This window comes from Festucalex cinctus, chromosome 3 (assembly GCF_051991245.1).
Source record: "Festucalex cinctus isolate MCC-2025b chromosome 3, RoL_Fcin_1.0, whole genome shotgun sequence".
Classification (NCBI taxonomy): domain Eukaryota; kingdom Metazoa; phylum Chordata; class Actinopteri; order Syngnathiformes; family Syngnathidae; genus Festucalex; species Festucalex cinctus.
Window position 1 is genome coordinate 20,139,332 of NC_135413.1, and position 16,558 is coordinate 20,155,889.

The window sequence follows — 16,558 nt, forward strand, 5'->3', positions numbered from 1 at the left end:
GCATTTTTTCCCATGTGGATACATTAAAGTAATCTTTTCCAGAGTCAGACTGTCATCACAATAAAACCTTTCATTCGCCAGACAACATTTCAAGCAACAATTTACATTCCGAACTGCTGTAAAAGTATGAAAAACTAATTATTAGCCATTGTGTGTACACATAACAAACACAGACATTACAATAGTCATGTTTAACTTGACAAAAACTGAATGACAAATGCAACAGAGATTCATAGCCGCAATTCACGTACCTCCTTTTATTTTCTTAAAGGACAGTGTGTAAAACATTCTACTAGTACCGGTATGTTGTGGTGACAGATCATATTTCTTTTTATTATTTATTTATTTATTTATTTATTTATTTATTTATTTATTTATTTAATTTTTTGCATTTTTTGCATTTTATTGAAATTGACAGTGGGGTTTTGAATAATTAAAAAATTCTACACACTGTCTCTTAAGCTGTCAAGAGTGTATAAATAATTTAACCCTTGTTAAAATGTGGCTGCAACTCTTCTTTGCTGAGAGTAATTCACAAGTGACCCCATGTACACTATATAGATACTGCTGCTTGATTTAGTCTGCTAACTCCACATAATTTGCCTTGTATTAGTCTTTTGTTCCCTTCTCTGAAGCACCTTGTCGAGGTTTGTTTTTTCTTTTTAGAATCAGGTATGTTCAGAGGTAAATCTTTTGATGTTCCTGTAGGAGGTGAACCGTAGTGTGATGTCATGACCCCAATTTTAGTGCTAATGCTTTGTGAAAGTTTGGATGTATACTTTTCCCAATTGTTTTTGTTGCTTTGTTTTGGTCTGTATTGAACGACCTTAAAGGTGTTGTAATTTAGTGGCTTCAGATCAGTATTTATTATTTTGCTGCAGAGTGTATGTTTACAGTCTTTTTGCTTAATCAACAGGTTGAAGCATGCAGCACCAAACATTTGTTATATAAAATAATCCACAAGTGTTGCTTCTCCTGCCCTCATTTTCCTTGACATAACTGAATATTATTTGGTTCTTCCTTTTCTATCTTGTTGGTTCAGTGTGTTTAACACCCTCTCGAGGGCTATAATTAGCTGTGTCCAGCCTGGTTTCTTTATCTGTGGTTCATGGTTAACCCAGTTACGGGGCAAACCGGACACACAGAGTGTGATGTCAAAGCTGAGCTCCTCCTCCGTACTGCAGCTCCTCTCTCTGTGGATTCCAGTAACTTATTTGTGATCATTTGGCACTTTCCTCTTTACCTGTTTTGCACGTCGTGATTCCACCTGTTGGCTCCTATTGTTGTTGTTGGTCTCGATCTGATACTAATAGAGATATTTTAGGAAAGAGAACTCAGCCTATGAATTGACAGTGATCAAGTGTAATGGAATGAGTAAGAGGGAGAGGCTTATTTAAGCAGTTAACAGTATTGCATGAATCGGGTGAATTGTGCATTGCATTACAGCAAGATGAATGGATTTTCTTGTGCATGTCAGCCTTTTTATATTGGTATTGAATTACATACCTTTTACCTACAAATACAGCTAGGAACAGTGTAGCAGAGTAATGTGGTAAGGAAATTGTCGACATCCACTGACCATGACTTCACAATGAAATGACCTCCATCGCAAGTAGGGAATGGCATAATAATCTACTAAGCAACTATCAAGACTAAAGTCAATTGTGTGGAATATGGAATTGATTGTTGATTAATCGTCAGGGCTACTAGATGAGGTTTCTGTTTGTAAACAAACCGTTTCTGTTTGTAAACAAACAATTAAAAATGGACACCTCGCATGGCTCAACCAGAGTGGGGGGAAAAAAAAAAATCTGTGCGTCATGCAGCCGACAAATTCGCCCGGCCCCATCTGCCTACAGTGATTGAAACTGCCCCACCTGGAGGGGTAAACTACTGTCTGTCAACAGCGGGACGGTGGGGGGTTAGGAGAAAATCACCACCACACATTAGCAGAAGCCCAGAAGTGTAGATTGAGACGAAATTCATGTGTAAACATCCTGTATTTATATAGTGCGTTTTCCTGAGTGAAAACGGAAGACCGTGCTGCTGAAGTTTTGAGATGACCAGAGCGGTATTAATAACACAAAAAAAAATACTGTTTGTTGTTGTTGTTGTTGTTGTTGTTTTTTTCCGAACATTTATTGCGGGTGTAGAATTGCTGTAGGCCTACATCAAACTGAGTGATACTTTTAAAACTGAGGTCAAGTCAAAACATTCTATATGATAATATGTTCTATACACCCGACTAGTGTAGTTTTATCCGTCTAAGTGGGTGGCCATTTTGCCACTTGCTGTCGACTGAAAATGACATCACAGTCGGGTAATAACCAAACACGGCTCACCTGTTTTCTGAGTTGGATCATGTGACATTCACAAGCTGAGTCATGATTGGTTGTTACCTGAGCCCTTAGGCACTGTGATGTCATTTTTTTAGTCGACAGCAAGTGACAAAATGGCCACTCCCTGAGATGGATTAGAAATGGGTGGATTTTTCAAATTAATTTATATTCCAAACATAATGTTAATCAGAATGACGTTTACTGCGATTGGCTGGCAACCATCCATGGATGGATGGATGGATGGAAGAATGTTTAAACTAGTGGGGTCACATATAACTATTATGTTTTTTTCTTGACTTCACCTTTAACATGCATAGTTCATACTATAATGACATCACAAGAAAACGTGTGGCGATAATATATACGGTAATTAAACATAACATTGGTCATTAAAATATTAAAACAGCTCAAATATCTACTATTATTCAGTCTGTGTAGTTATTAATGTTGAACCGTGGAAATGTTAATGTTAAAAAAAAAAAGTTTGTTTCTTATCAACACTGCACAGTTTCCTCTTGTGGCAAAATCCCACTTGTGCTCACTTAAATAGCCTTCAATGGCTTCATCCCAACTAAGAAGGCCAATAACTCTACACGCACTTCATAACAGAGCAAAAATATGTCAACACCATTCACACACACTATCATGCCTAGTGTACAATATCAGTTCCAAGAACAGAAGTAACATGTAAAGATATTGATTACACTTCTGTTCCTCTTTTCTGCAGTCTTGTCGATGACAGGTGTGTAGTCCAGCCTGATGCAGGAGACTTGGCAAACCCTCCCAAAAAGTTCAGAGGTATGTGGAATTAGTCACACGTGCAAAAACAACTGTTGAGATTAACCATATGCTGCACGGAGTGCTTTTTATGTGTGCTTTGTTGTGTTTAACTGACTCTGCTGGCCTCCGCTTGGAAAATAAACATGTCCTCCAACTAAAGTACACTTTTTCCGTAATATGAGTCTGACTCATGGCGGTAATGCCAGCATGCCTGACTGCTTTGTTCATCTCCTTTGCTGCAGATTGCCTCTTCAAGGTGTGTCCCATGAACAGATACTCTGCCCAGAAGCAATTCTGGAAAGCGAAACAAGGAAAACAAGGGAACAACAACACACAAGCAGACTTATTCAAGAAGTTACAGGTTAAACTTCAACCAGCCCATATCAGCCATCATATATCTTCTATGCGTCCCTTATAACAAATGCTGTCACTGTTGCTGCTTCGCAGCATGCAGCAGAGCTGGAGCAGAAGCAGAACGAGTCTGAAAATAAGAAGCTCCTCGGAGAAGTTGTTAAATACAGCAATGTTGCCCAGGTACTCGCCGTCTGCAAACATTTGTGGTGTCGGGTTCTCCTCACTCCAGAGCCTGGTTTTGTTTATTCTGTTTATCAGGGCTTGTCACTATAGTTGCAATAGCTTCCAGTAGTCATTCATCCTGTGTGTAATTAAATTGCTTTGATTTATAACGCAGGTTGTTTTTCCATGGAATAAGATCCGCTATTATACAATCAGCCTGTGAACGTGCCCATTTCTTGGCTCTTAGCTCCTGCACATCAAGAGTAACAAGTACTTGACAGTGAACAAGCGTCTCCCTGCCTTGCTGGAAAAAAATGCCATGCGAGTTTCTCTGGATCCAGCTGGGAACGAGGGCTCCTGGTTCTACATTCAGCCTTTCTGGAAGCTGCGCAGCGAAGGAGACAATGTAGGTGCCCATCATCTGCCTGCACGCGTCATTTCTGCAGACACGAGCAATGCGCCAAAATGGAAACTCCTGCAATCTTCTGAATTGTATGACCAATTCCAGTAACTTTTCTGATTTTGTCCCTCTTCTCTGGCTTTAGCATCCTATGGTTAAAGGTATTGCCCTTGATTGTGCATGACCATTGTTCGTTAGTGGCTCAGATTAGCAAGCATGGTTAGACAGGCTTTCCCTCTCCTCTAGTCCACTAGTTATGCTTCACCTTGTTGTAAATACTTAAGTGCAGCCTTGGGAATAGTGAAAATGGAATGATTTGCAAATCCTAGTACACTCCAGCTTGAAGTTTTTAGATGTAATATACACTGCAAATAAACAGGACTGAAAATAGTGTTTGTTAAAGTTTGACAGTAACATTATGCACTTAAAAGAATAATGATATCATAAATGACTGATCTATAATAATGCTAAAGGATTTTGCTATATATTACTATCTTATGTTGTCCCCTGTGTTGGATCTCATACATGGTGTATCATACAATGGGTGATTATTCCTGCAGTAAATGGAGGATTTGCTATTCATTGACTCTTATTTATTTATGTATTTATTTACAGGGCGTCCTCGAGTTAAGGCACACTTGACCTAAGTCGTTTCGACTTTACAACGGTTACGCCCGGTCCGCCATTTTGGCTCCTTGTCCGCCATACAGCCCACAGTGTTTTCCCCTCGGCCGCTATTTAGCCCTTAGCTAGTGCTAGCGCTTGTGCACTTGTGGGCGTATCTTTGGCTTTTTTTTTTTTTCTTTTATAGTCTTTTATCAATGTAGGTCCAGCCAAAAGAAAAGCAATTACCATGGAAACAAAGCTAAACATCATAAAAAGATAGTAGAAAGGATCGAGAGACACTGACGAACGTCTGCAAGGACTTGGGCTTCAGTCGGACAGTCAGACAGCATCTTATTTTTTATCATTTTAATCTATTTTAGATTTTTTTTTTTATGCAAGTTATTTTGATGTAAATATTGACTTTAATGGGGAAATTCGACTTAAGTCGAAATTCGGGATACATCGCTAGTAGGGATGTAACGATATCCAAACATAACTATACGGTATCATGATATGATAATTCTAACTATATTATGGGGAGTTTGGCGAAATTTAAAAAAGGTCACAATATTGTAAAAAAAAAAAAAAAAAACTCATACAGAAAAATACAATATTGTGCTTTTGTACATAACAGCAATGCATATAAACCACCTACAGTCTTTAATAACACCCATTGAGGTGCTTACTTGTTAATGCATGCACACATTGAGTTCCTCCACCCGGTTCACAGGCATATTACGTTCCCCTTCATATGACAATTAGTGTAGATTTTAAACATAGAAGTGCCAAAACATCCCTAATGAAAATTAAATTGCACTAAAAAAAACTATCCACGAGAGGGTGCTAGAACTGCACAAATGGAAATCAACCTGACTTTTTTTTTTAACAGATGTGCTGCTTTTAATATTCTGACATGACGACAACGATATATTATGGCAGTTTTAATATCACAGTATTGCACTTATCCCCACCAAATCCCTAATCGCTACGTAGAAACGGAACACTGATGTAACTCGAGGACTCCCTGTATTTATTTTTGTTGTTCTGGAGAGCATGTGAGATGTATGCTGCACATACTTCTACATATGTCCATACTGACATACTACTAGGGGACACAAAAAAAGAAAAAAGAAAAGAAAAAGAAAACGGGAATCTTTTAACAAGAAAACCAAGAGTGATGGAAGGAATATTTTATTCATAGTAATTGAAATCTTAAAACATGCCATTTAAGAAACAATGATGCTATCCCAGCTCAGCTGTTGCAGCGGTCAATAAGGAATATCAACAACAGATTTCAACAGTGCATTCATACAGGACGGCGTCTAACACAATGTGATTAAAAAATAATAATAATAAAAATCAAAATAAAATTCCCTCATTGTTTCTTAAATGGCATGTTTGAAGGTTTTAATTACTATGAATAAACTATTTTTCTTCCATTACTCTTTGTTTAATTGGATTGTTAAAAACTTCCTGTTTTTTTTTTTTTTTTTTGTGTCACCCTGTATTGCAGTGAGCATGTCTTCAATTCACCCTCTTTTGCACAACACATCAAAAATGTGATTGAAGGGGCGGGAGGGAGTTTGCAGTTCTTTGCATGAAGACACTTCATCGTTCACGTACATCGGGATGACAAAAGAAATTTCCCATTGAGAAACAAATGTCTTGATTTTAAGGTGGTGGTTGGAGATAAGGTAGTGCTGATGCCGGTGAACGCAGGGCAGCCTCTTCATGCCAGTAATATCGAGCTGCTAGACAATCCTGGTTGCAAAGAGGTGAGACCACTAATGCACCAACTTTGTAAATTTCCACTCATTCACTCGCTCCCCCATGCTTCATGTTGCAGGTCAATGCCGTCAGCTGCAACACGAGCTGGAAGGTCGCATTGTTCATGAAGTTTAGTGACTACAAGGAAGACATCTTGAAAGGGGTTTGTTCTACTACTGCTGTTTGTGTGTTTATCTTTTCGTGAAAGTGTTTGACTTTTTGGGGTTATAATAGTGTGCTATGTCATGTTTGTGTGCCTTTTCCTAGGGAGATGTTGTTAGGCTTTTCCACGCAGAGCAAGAGAAGTTTCTGACTAGTGACGACTACAAGAAACAACAGCACGTCTTCCTCCGTACCACACTGCGACAGTCTGCTACCTCTGCCACCAGCTCCAAGGCCTTGTGGGAAGTTGAAGTAAAACATCACATGATTAACTTTTCTTTTCTTTTTTTTTTTTCTTTTTTTTTTTCTCTCTCTCTCTCTTTTTTTCTTTTTTTTGGGGGGCACGATTCAGTATTCTTCTGGCTTGTCTGGCCTTGGCCAACTAGTAATTGTAATTGGAAGTGAAATCATTTTCTATCATTATAAAGAACCTGTCATTTGTTGTTGTTCATTAATTTCTCAGAATGCCTTTTCAAATCAAAGATAATGGGACTTGATGGTTTTCTGTGCATGTTTTCACCTTTCTGTTTATCATTTATTCCCTGCCCAGGTTGTTCATTATGACCCCTGCAGAGGTGGGGCTGGTCAGTGGAACAGTTTGTTTCGCTTCAAGCACCTCGCCACTGGCAATTACCTCGCAGCTGAGGTGAGCCCAAAATGTATTTCAAACATACCAAAGTAATAAGAATACAGCATAATAAAATAACGTGCAAATAATAGAAACAAAAGCAACTTTAAACCATAAAATATGAAGTTCAAACAAACAAACACAGCAAAGGCAGTGTTTGATGCAATTAATACAGCATAGGCCAGGGGTGGCAAACTGCGGTCCTCGAGGGCCGGAGTCCTGCAGGTTTTATAGATTTCCCTACTCATAGTGCAGCTGATTCCAATTAACAGGCTCGTTATCAGGCTTCTGCAGAGCTTGCTGATGAGCTGATCATGAATCAGCTGTGTTGAAGAAGGGAAATATCCAAAACCTGCAGGACTGCGGCCCTCGAGGACCGGATCTCGCCACCCCTGGCATAGGCAATATCATACCTGCTTACCCATGTTCCAAAAGAAGTACGAGGAAGTATATACTTCTATTATCTATTCCTACCCCCATTTATTTATTTCATTATTAATGTCTCAAAATGTAAGAATAATCATATTAAACTACACACAAAATATGAAAACTACACAAAAATATGCTAGTCACAGTATTCAAATTTACAATGCTTTGTATAATTCTAAATAAATAAATAAATAAAATGAATATGATATTATACAATGTATTGTAAATTTGTTGATTTTCAACAACACATTTATGCTTTTTAGAATACAGCAAAGGAATTACCATAACTACTTCACAGACCATTAGATAAATAAATACAAGAATCTTTTCTTCTTTTTTTTTGTATTTTTGATTAATTAGTTAACTTTTGTGATAATGTACACAAGTAAATAAACCCCCTCTTGAGAAGGGCGACACTGTACTTACTGTAGGTGGCAGTGTTTCCTTTGATGCAGGCAGCATCAAGTCTTCACTGCAGTTTTGATTGGTAGATGGATAGCACTGACCAAGTTATGATGAGAAACGTCTTCCCTTGAAGTCACTTTGCACTTTTCTTTCTCTACAGGAAAACCCTGAATTCAAAGTCAAAACATTGGAGCCTAAGGGAGAGGTGAGTTTGTCTTATGATGACATTGAGCTCCGAAATGGCCTACCAGTCATCTCATCCAATGTTTTTAATTTATAGATAAGGAGGTGGGCCACTTTGTAGATCATGTTAAACCATAAGATGAGTCGGACCGAAAGCGAATGAGTCATGAGAAGGAGTTGTCTTAACTGCAGGTCCCCCTCTATCTCGTTATGCAATTTTGCAGGCTGTCTTAGACTCGCAACTTACTAAATACAGGCACACAAACACACACGCATGCCTACTCCTATTCTATATCTAGATTCTTAAGCCCCTAGCTACCTTGCGCATTTGTATTCAGGCAGTGAGCGCACACACAAACTGTCTCACCCTCGCACACTTTCTTATGCCCACGCTGAATTTCAGACACACAGGGGGCTCCTTACATAACGTCTGGGTGTGCATGTGGAGGAGGGGGGGGGGGGGGGGGGGGTGCTCTGTGAAATGGGTGGGAAGGGTAGAAGACGTGCTGTCTGCTCCGCTCCGCTCGTCTGTTAAGCTGCTGGGGTGAGTCACCAGTGGACTGGGGGGTAGTAGGGAGGGGTGTGGTGGGTTCGGTGTATTGAAACTGATGTGTGAAGGCACATCTAGGGAGCTTCCATTGACATGCAAAGGATAGTATGTGGAATAACACATGAATCTATACCATGCTCATACTGCAGTCTGAACCACTTCCAACCAAATACTGATTCGATTATATTTATTAAATATCATCCATCCATTATTTTAAGAGGATGATGATATTTTAATTCTAGCTGTGCAAAGTTATTAGACAGAGTAAGAAAGCTGTCAGTTGATTTAGACATCTGTCTAAATTCAAAATATTAGATTTGTGATCGTGTTCATTTATCTGTGTTGTATGGGTGAACTGAAGGTGAGACATGTCTGACACATGCCGATCAATAATAATAATCTCACCTCGAGGCATTCAACCAAGTACATACATACTAGGTTATTTGGTAACAAGAGAGTTGGAAAAATTTTTTTGAACATGCTCAAAAATGTCCTTGCGATGACAAGAAATACGAAGACTGTTTAGAGAACCATAAAATTGTTTTGAGAATGTTTTGGAAATGTTATGAGCTTGAACGAACCCTGACGGTAAATCAACATTTGTCACAAACATTCGCCCCTCAGTGGGATACAGGTTAAGCGTCCCAAATTTCCAGTTAATTCCTTTTTTTTTTTTTTTTTTTAATTATGAATTCCCATGTAAAGTATCCAACTTCTCTAGAAATCCAACAATCGTTTCCCTGTGAAGTATCTAGAAATGCACCAGGCATTTTGTAACCTTTTGTGACCATAGAGACAGTCTTTCTTAAGACAGAATGCAGCTTAATGAAAAGTTCAGCTAGCATCAGTCAGGCGTTTTCTTCAGAATCTATCAAAAAACAAAGTTACGGCCATAAATAATGTATAACACCTTATGATTTAGTAGTAAAACATTGTGGTCAGTGGTTATGTTATCTCATGTATGAAATATAAATGTAAAATGTCCACTTTTTGACCAGTTTCTTTCTCATGTGTTTTCTAGAACTGTAGATTGAACAAAGTCCTTAGAATGTGCTGAAGCTGAACCCCTGTTGCACATGATTAAAAATGTTAAACGAAACTAAGATACTATGTATTCCACGGGTGTCGTTGTCAACACCTGGGGGACAAATTCAACCCTCTGCCTCATTTTATCTGGCCTCAAAGGCAAACCAAAACCACTAAAATTTCAAATTGGCTATGTTGAAAGCATTTGTTTGTTACTAATTACCCTTTTAAAATAACTGATTTTTTTTTTTTTTTTTACTGGCTTCTGATTGCAAAACTAGTTATCAATATATTATACTGTATTTGATAATACAGTATGAGGTACGCATTTATTTATACGGGTTCACGATCATAGTGGCCCTCCGAGGGAAACCATAACTATGGTTTTGGCGCGTGATAAAAATGAGTTTGACATCCCTAAATTTGTTCTATTATTTTCGAGCAGAAGAGGAGAAAATGTCACTTTTACTAAATTATAATCATGTGCAACCGATCTACATGATCGCATTTGCTCTTTTTCAGTAAGATAATAGTAGGCAAAATGCAAATATTGCCTTACAATGCATATATATCAATATCCCTGCATCCTGGCTGTTTGTGTTTGTTGCTGCAGAATGAGACGGACTCTGTATATTGCAAGCGAAAGCATCAAGCAGCAGACAAGATTGCGTTTACGCTGGTTTCCGTCAAACATGGCAATGACATAGCCTCCCTCTTTGAGCTGGATGCCACCACGTTGCAGCGGGCTGACTGTCTGGTGCCCAGGTCAGTATGCTACCAACTTTTTCTTTGTAATTCCCACTGAAACTTGAATTTTTCAAGCCTCGTTCGATGTGAGACTTCACCTAATCAGATGTTTCACAGAAACTCTTACGTGAGGCTGAGGCACCTGTGCACCAACACATGGGTAACCAGCACCAATGTGCCCATTGATGCGGAAGAGGAGCGTCCTGTTATGCTCAAGGTTTTCATCTCTCTGCTCACATAACCAGTTACTCTGAACTGACCTCAGATAAATGACTCGGCCATTTCCTGTGGTTGTCGCAATAGATTGGCACCTGTTCCACTAAAGAGGATAAGGAAGCTTTTGCCATTGTCTCCGTTCCCCTATCGGAAGTCAGAGACTTGGATTATGCCAACGATGCCAGCAAAGTCCTTGAGGCCACCGTGAAGAAGCTTCAGTATGGAAACATTGCTCAGAATGAGCGAAGGTAAAGTCAACTAAGGTCACCAAGTTTTGTTTTATGAGTTCAAGATTTCATGCTTTTGTACCGTAACATTGTTTGCAGGTTTGTGACTAAGCTGCTGGAAGACCTGGTTTTCTTTGTTTGTGTGGTTCCAAACAATGGCCAGGAGGTCCTGTCTGTTGTCACCTCTACACCCAACCGGGAGAGGCAGAAACTGATGAGAGAACAGAACATCCTTGCTCAGGTCAGCACATATCGATATCTGTGGTTTCCTTCGCATGCTCATACACGCACACAGACACACATAGCATTTAATATGTTAATCGTGTGTAAACACCACAATGCACCGTACTTAAAGTGGGAGTCAACCTTAAACATTTGACAAAAATATGTTATATGTGACCTTACTAGTCTAAACATGACATTCTGGTTGAAATTCTATTTGTGGAATATAAGTTATGAAGTAGCTAAAATCCAGTCGTTTTTATTCATCTCGAGGGCGGCCATTTTGCCACTTGCTGTCGACTGACGATGACATCACAGTTACTCAGGCTGAGGCAATGACCAATCACAGCTCACCTGTTTTCTGAAGCTGTGCTGTGACTGGTTGTTACCTGAGACCTGGGCAACATTGATGTCATCTTTAGTAGACTGCAAGTGGCAAAATGGCTGCCCCTGAGATGAATAAAAACGGCTGGATTTTAGCTGCTTAACTCATATTCCACTAACGCAATATTAACCAGAATACCACATTTAGATTAGTGGGGCAGTATAGAGCATGTTATTGTAAAACCGAAAGAAAGAAAAAAGAAAAAACAAGGCCATTTTTAATGGCCGATTTACAGTCCATGGTTAAAAAAAAAAAAAAAAAAAAAATATATATATATATATATTCTTAAGATCCATAACTTTTTTTTTTTTTTAGCATCAAGCCAGAATTATTTACAGTATGGTGTGAATATGGCAAGTCACATACTTTATATCAGTACATATATATCAGGTGGTGTGGTATCTTCAACATTACGAGCAAGATGGAGTTGATGTTAAGTTGATTAATCCGGCTGTTTTTTGTCCCTCCAGATCTTTGGCATCCTCAAGGCTCCATTCACGGACCAGGGTGATGGCCCCATGTTGAAGTTGGAGGATTTGGGAGACCAGCGCTATTCTCACTTTAAGTATATGCTGAGACTCTGCTACAGAGTGCTGCGACACTCCCAGCAGGACTATCGCAAAAACCAGGCACGTCTTAATGGGGATCTTGTTGAGTTCAGTCACACAGGTATTCAAGGTTGCCTAAGGATACTTGGAGAGTTTGTAAAAGTTCTGCCAGACGGCCAACTATAGAAAAAAAAAAAAGGTTTGCTGGGATCGAGGTTGCTGTACATGTGACAGTCAATTGCTCTGAATTGACTGCACTTTTAATAGAGAAATTAATCATTTTGTTGTTAAACCCAATCATTTTCAAATGAAATTAAAGACATTTTAATAACGTGAATAAAGAGTATTACGAATATATTGCCATTTGAGGCTTAATTTGTATCTCATATCCCCCCAAGCTCCCCCCATCTCTTATGTGTTATTAATTCAATAATATTTATCTATTTTGTATTCTATTCATGTAGGAGTATATAGCAAAAAAGTTCTCAATCATGCAGTCTCAAATTGGGTATGAGATTCTGGCTGAGGATACCATCACTGCTCTGCTGCACAACAACCGCAAGCTGCTGGAAAAGCACATCACAGCCAAAGAGATTGAGACGTTTGTCAGCCTTCTGAGACGGAATAGGGAACCCAGGTAATACATAGTCACCTCTCACATCTTGACAGCTAATAAAGTAGAAACTGGCAAGTCTCCTCACAAAAAAAGGATTAAACACTTTGCTGTATACATTCCGTTCTATATTATTGTCAACTTAGTTCTGATGTTTTGCTATACGTGCTGTATATGTGTAAACTGCATGGCTAATTTGAGAGAGATCAAGCAGACTGAGTTGAAGAGTATCCCTAATTGTCCGGAAGTGTTGTGTCCATAATCCATATACATCAATGGGCCAGATAATTTTCTCCTGTTTCCAGAAAATTGAATTCACGAATTTCTGAAGTGTATAACCTCAAGGGCATTGAATTTAAGGCTTAACTGTCTTTTTTTATTTATTCATTTTTTCTATTTTTTTATAAACTTTATTGCAACTGTGTGTGCTCTGTTCTTTCAGATTCCTGGATTATCTCTCAGATCTGTGTGTGTCCAATAAAACCGCCATCCCTGTCACACAGGAGCTTATTTGCAAATTTATGCTCAACCCCGCCAATGCAGATATCCTTATCCAGACAAGGTGAGTTACACCATGCAGGATTTATATTTCTTAAATCATCCTTGTGAATGTCATATTTCTCTTGTGTCTATTTATGTTTACAAGACCTCTTTTTGTCAACCAGCATGCCACTGTTGCCGCATATAAAGCAGCTTAATGTTGAGTTTTTTTATTTTTATTATTATCTATAACAACTACTCTTTGTCACACTCCCACATCCAGACTAATCCCTAATACCGAGACCCCCCTGGAGTCTTCTTTGATGCAGGAGGACGGGGAAGAGGAGGAGGTTTGGCTGTACTGGATCGACAGCCACAAGGAGCCTCATGGCAAATCCATCCGCCATCTGGCTCAGGATGCTAAAGGCAACCATAAGATGGATCTAGATATGATCACTTACTACAGGTGGCCTTATTGCTCTTACTTCCCAAACGTGCTCAAACTTGTTTTTTTGCCCTGTGGCGAAATGATGAATTAAGCTTTTTACTGCGGAATGCCAGCTTTTCCCCAATCACTCATTCATTTCCTGTTGTCAGGTATCAGCTGAACCTGTTTGCTAAAATGTGCCTGGACCGTCAGTATCTTGCCATCAATCAGATCTCCTCTCAGCTTCCTGTGGATCTCATTTTGCGCTGCATGTTTGATGACTGCCTTCCCTACAACCTGCGAGCGTCCTTCTGTCGCCTCATGCTACATATGCATGTGGACCGCGACCCGCAAGAAGCTGTGGTTCCTGTGCGCTATGCACGCCTGTGGACTGAGATCCCATCCAAGATCACCATCCATGAGTGAGCGTCAGAAATCTGCTATGGCGCAAAACATACATGGCCACCCGTTACACGCCTGTTACTATTGTTTTTCTCTGCAGGTTTGAATACGAGTCAGCAGATTCCTCAAGAGAGGAGATGAAGAGGAAGTTTGCTCCCACCATGGAGTTTGTTGAAGAATACCTCAAAGATGTGGTCAGCCAGCCTTTTCCATTTGGGGAAAAAGACAAGAATGAACTGACTCTAGAGGTATATTAAGTTGCAAAGCAGATTCTCTACACCCACCGTGTCCAAACTATCGCCTCGGGGCTTACTTATGACCACCATCCATTTTTAAGCGGCCTGCAGCACTTCAAACTATTCCTAATATATTTGTTGTATGTACTTTAGACCAGGGGTCTCCAAGTTCGGTCCTCGAGAGCCCCTATCCAGCCTGTTTTCCATGTCTCCGTCCTTCAGCACAGCTGAATCTAATGATCAGCTAATCAGCAAGCTTTGCAGAAGCCTGATAACGATCCAGATCATGAATCAGGTGTGTTAGTGGAGAGAAACATGGAAAACAGGCTGGATAACAACGCTGTAATATAAATACATAGACATAGCTTGATTCATAAATTGCTTGATAAAATAAAGTAAATAATTATCAAAGTGGCCCTTACATACTTTTGATTTCTCTGTCTGTATGGAAAATTTTGGATACCCCCGCTCTACAGTAAATGCATAGTACATTAATACGGTAATCTCATCTGTTAGTATCGCTGCTTTCATGTACGAATATGAATCATGTATGAACACCTTCTGCCACGACCGACTCTGATTGGCTAATTTTGTCGCGCCGTCACAACAGTTAGAGTAATAGTTAAAAATTAAATTAGGCATAGTGTAGAAAGAGGTCATTTTAATCATATTCTGTTCAAAGTTTTTTTGTTTTTTTTTTGTTTTTTTTAAACTGCATACTCCACCTTTAAGGAAATAAACTAAAATATACATTATATATATAGAGCATGTTTTGTGCCACTTACAGTGTGCCTGTAAGCTTAAATACAGTACAGTACTTTATGAATGACTTTATTTCCCCTTCTCTCCTCTAGGTGGTGAATCTAGCGCGTAACCTGGTTTACTTTGGTTTCTATAGCTTTAGTGAGCTCCTGCGACTCACCCGCACTCTACTGGCCATACTGGACATTGTCCAGCAGCCGCTCACTTTCATGAACAAGCTCGCAAAAAGTCCAGAAGCTGGTGGGTGTTTCTACAAGTGATTTTATTTTACCACCTCAGTCATTTGTATTTATCACATCCCAGCTAGGATTCTAAAGATTGAGACCCTAGGTTGTGTGAAAAACATTGTCCATGTTTGTCTTTATTTTTTATTTATTTATTTATTTATTTATTTTTATTTTTTTATGGGATGAAATTGAATGCAGACAGAAGTGTTTTTCACAGCGACACTTTGTAATTCAAATACTAGACAGATGTCCAAGTGTGTGAAGGTGGCTGTCTCCACCAGGTAACAATGTCCTGCGTACCATTCACGGCGTTGGCGAAATGATGACCCAGATGGTGATGAGTCGAGGTGTGCCACAAGGCCTGCCTGACACGCCTCCATCACTGCGCTACGGCAAAGGACACATGCTTCTGGACAATGAGGACGTCATGGTGATGGACACTAAGCTGAAGATCATAGAGATCCTGCAAGTATGTTGCTGTCAAGTGAATGGGAATAGAGCGATCAGGTTCAAGATCATCTGTTTGATATTTTGGTGGTGTTCTCACTTGTCTTTGCAGTTCATCCTGAGTGTCCGGCTGGATTACAGGATCACATATTTGTTGTCTATCTATAAAAAAGAGTTTGGCGAGAAGAGCATGTCTGAGTGCGCTACTTCACAAGCGGACATGCTCCTGATCATGACGCGTAAGATGTAGTTTAAGATTTATGTGTAATTATTAGACTTCACTTCATGGTCTGAATGCTCCGCTGTACACTTGGTTTCGTCTCCAGCTTCCGAGCCAGACATTGATGAGATTGCGTCTAAAGCAGAGAGCATGTTTGCTGGGAGGTAGGTCAAATGTGAGCTGACTCTTTGAGGTACAAACCAACCCCACACATTCATTAAAACTTCATTAAATGATACAAATGTGCATAAACATAACTGTCAAACGGGGTTTCTGAGAATTAAAATTCTTGTTTTATCTCAGCTCTGAATTGAGTGCGGTGGAACTTGATGATGAAGGTGGTCGAACGTTTCTGAGGGTTCTGATCCATCTCATGATGCAAGAATATCCTCCATTGGTGTCTGGCTCACTGCAGCTCATCTTCAAACACTTCAGTCAAAGAGCTGAAGTGCTGCAGGCCTTCAAACAGGTACACACCAAATCAGTCTTGCTGGTTCGTCCAGGGTTAGTATCAGTAATTAAGAAAAGTGGTATCTTAAAGGATTTAATTTGTTACTGTGAAGTAATATTGCAGTTTGTGCTTTATTTATTTTCTGTGTCTGCCTATT

At 39.5% G+C, this 16,558-nt stretch overlaps 1 protein-coding gene across 4 annotated transcripts in view; it reads left to right on the forward strand.

Moving 5' to 3' along the window:
* itpr2 (inositol 1,4,5-trisphosphate receptor, type 2) overlaps positions 1-16,558 on the forward strand; it is a 63,484-nt gene that overhangs the window by 2,765 nt on the left and 44,161 nt on the right. For 3 of the 4 annotated variants that reach the window (XM_077516537.1, XM_077516540.1, XM_077516539.1), the window contains exons 2-25: positions 3,067-3,137; positions 3,362-3,480; positions 3,567-3,653; positions 3,883-4,041; positions 6,318-6,416; positions 6,488-6,571; positions 6,676-6,822; positions 7,121-7,216; positions 8,193-8,237; positions 10,405-10,556; positions 10,656-10,755; positions 10,842-11,002; positions 11,081-11,222; positions 12,059-12,217; positions 12,601-12,773; positions 13,192-13,311; positions 13,513-13,695; positions 13,827-14,078; positions 14,159-14,306; positions 15,149-15,296; positions 15,565-15,752; positions 15,843-15,969; positions 16,057-16,114; positions 16,254-16,419. In XM_077516537.1, coding sequence (XP_077372663.1) covers positions 3,067-3,137; positions 3,362-3,480; positions 3,567-3,653; positions 3,883-4,041; positions 6,318-6,416; positions 6,488-6,571; positions 6,676-6,822; positions 7,121-7,216; positions 8,193-8,237; positions 10,405-10,556; positions 10,656-10,755; positions 10,842-11,002; positions 11,081-11,222; positions 12,059-12,217; positions 12,601-12,773; positions 13,192-13,311; positions 13,513-13,695; positions 13,827-14,078; positions 14,159-14,306; positions 15,149-15,296; positions 15,565-15,752; positions 15,843-15,969; positions 16,057-16,114; positions 16,254-16,419 — 3,184 coding nt within the window. Of the gene's footprint in view, positions 1-3,066; positions 3,138-3,361; positions 3,481-3,566; positions 3,654-3,882; positions 4,042-4,180; positions 4,197-6,317; positions 6,417-6,487; positions 6,572-6,675; positions 6,823-7,120; positions 7,217-8,192; positions 8,238-10,404; positions 10,557-10,655; positions 10,756-10,841; positions 11,003-11,080; positions 11,223-12,058; positions 12,218-12,600; positions 12,774-13,191; positions 13,312-13,512; positions 13,696-13,826; positions 14,079-14,158; positions 14,307-15,148; positions 15,297-15,564; positions 15,753-15,842; positions 15,970-16,056; positions 16,115-16,253; positions 16,420-16,558 lie in introns of those variants that run through there. The other variant, XM_077516541.1, reaches the window with a different exon arrangement.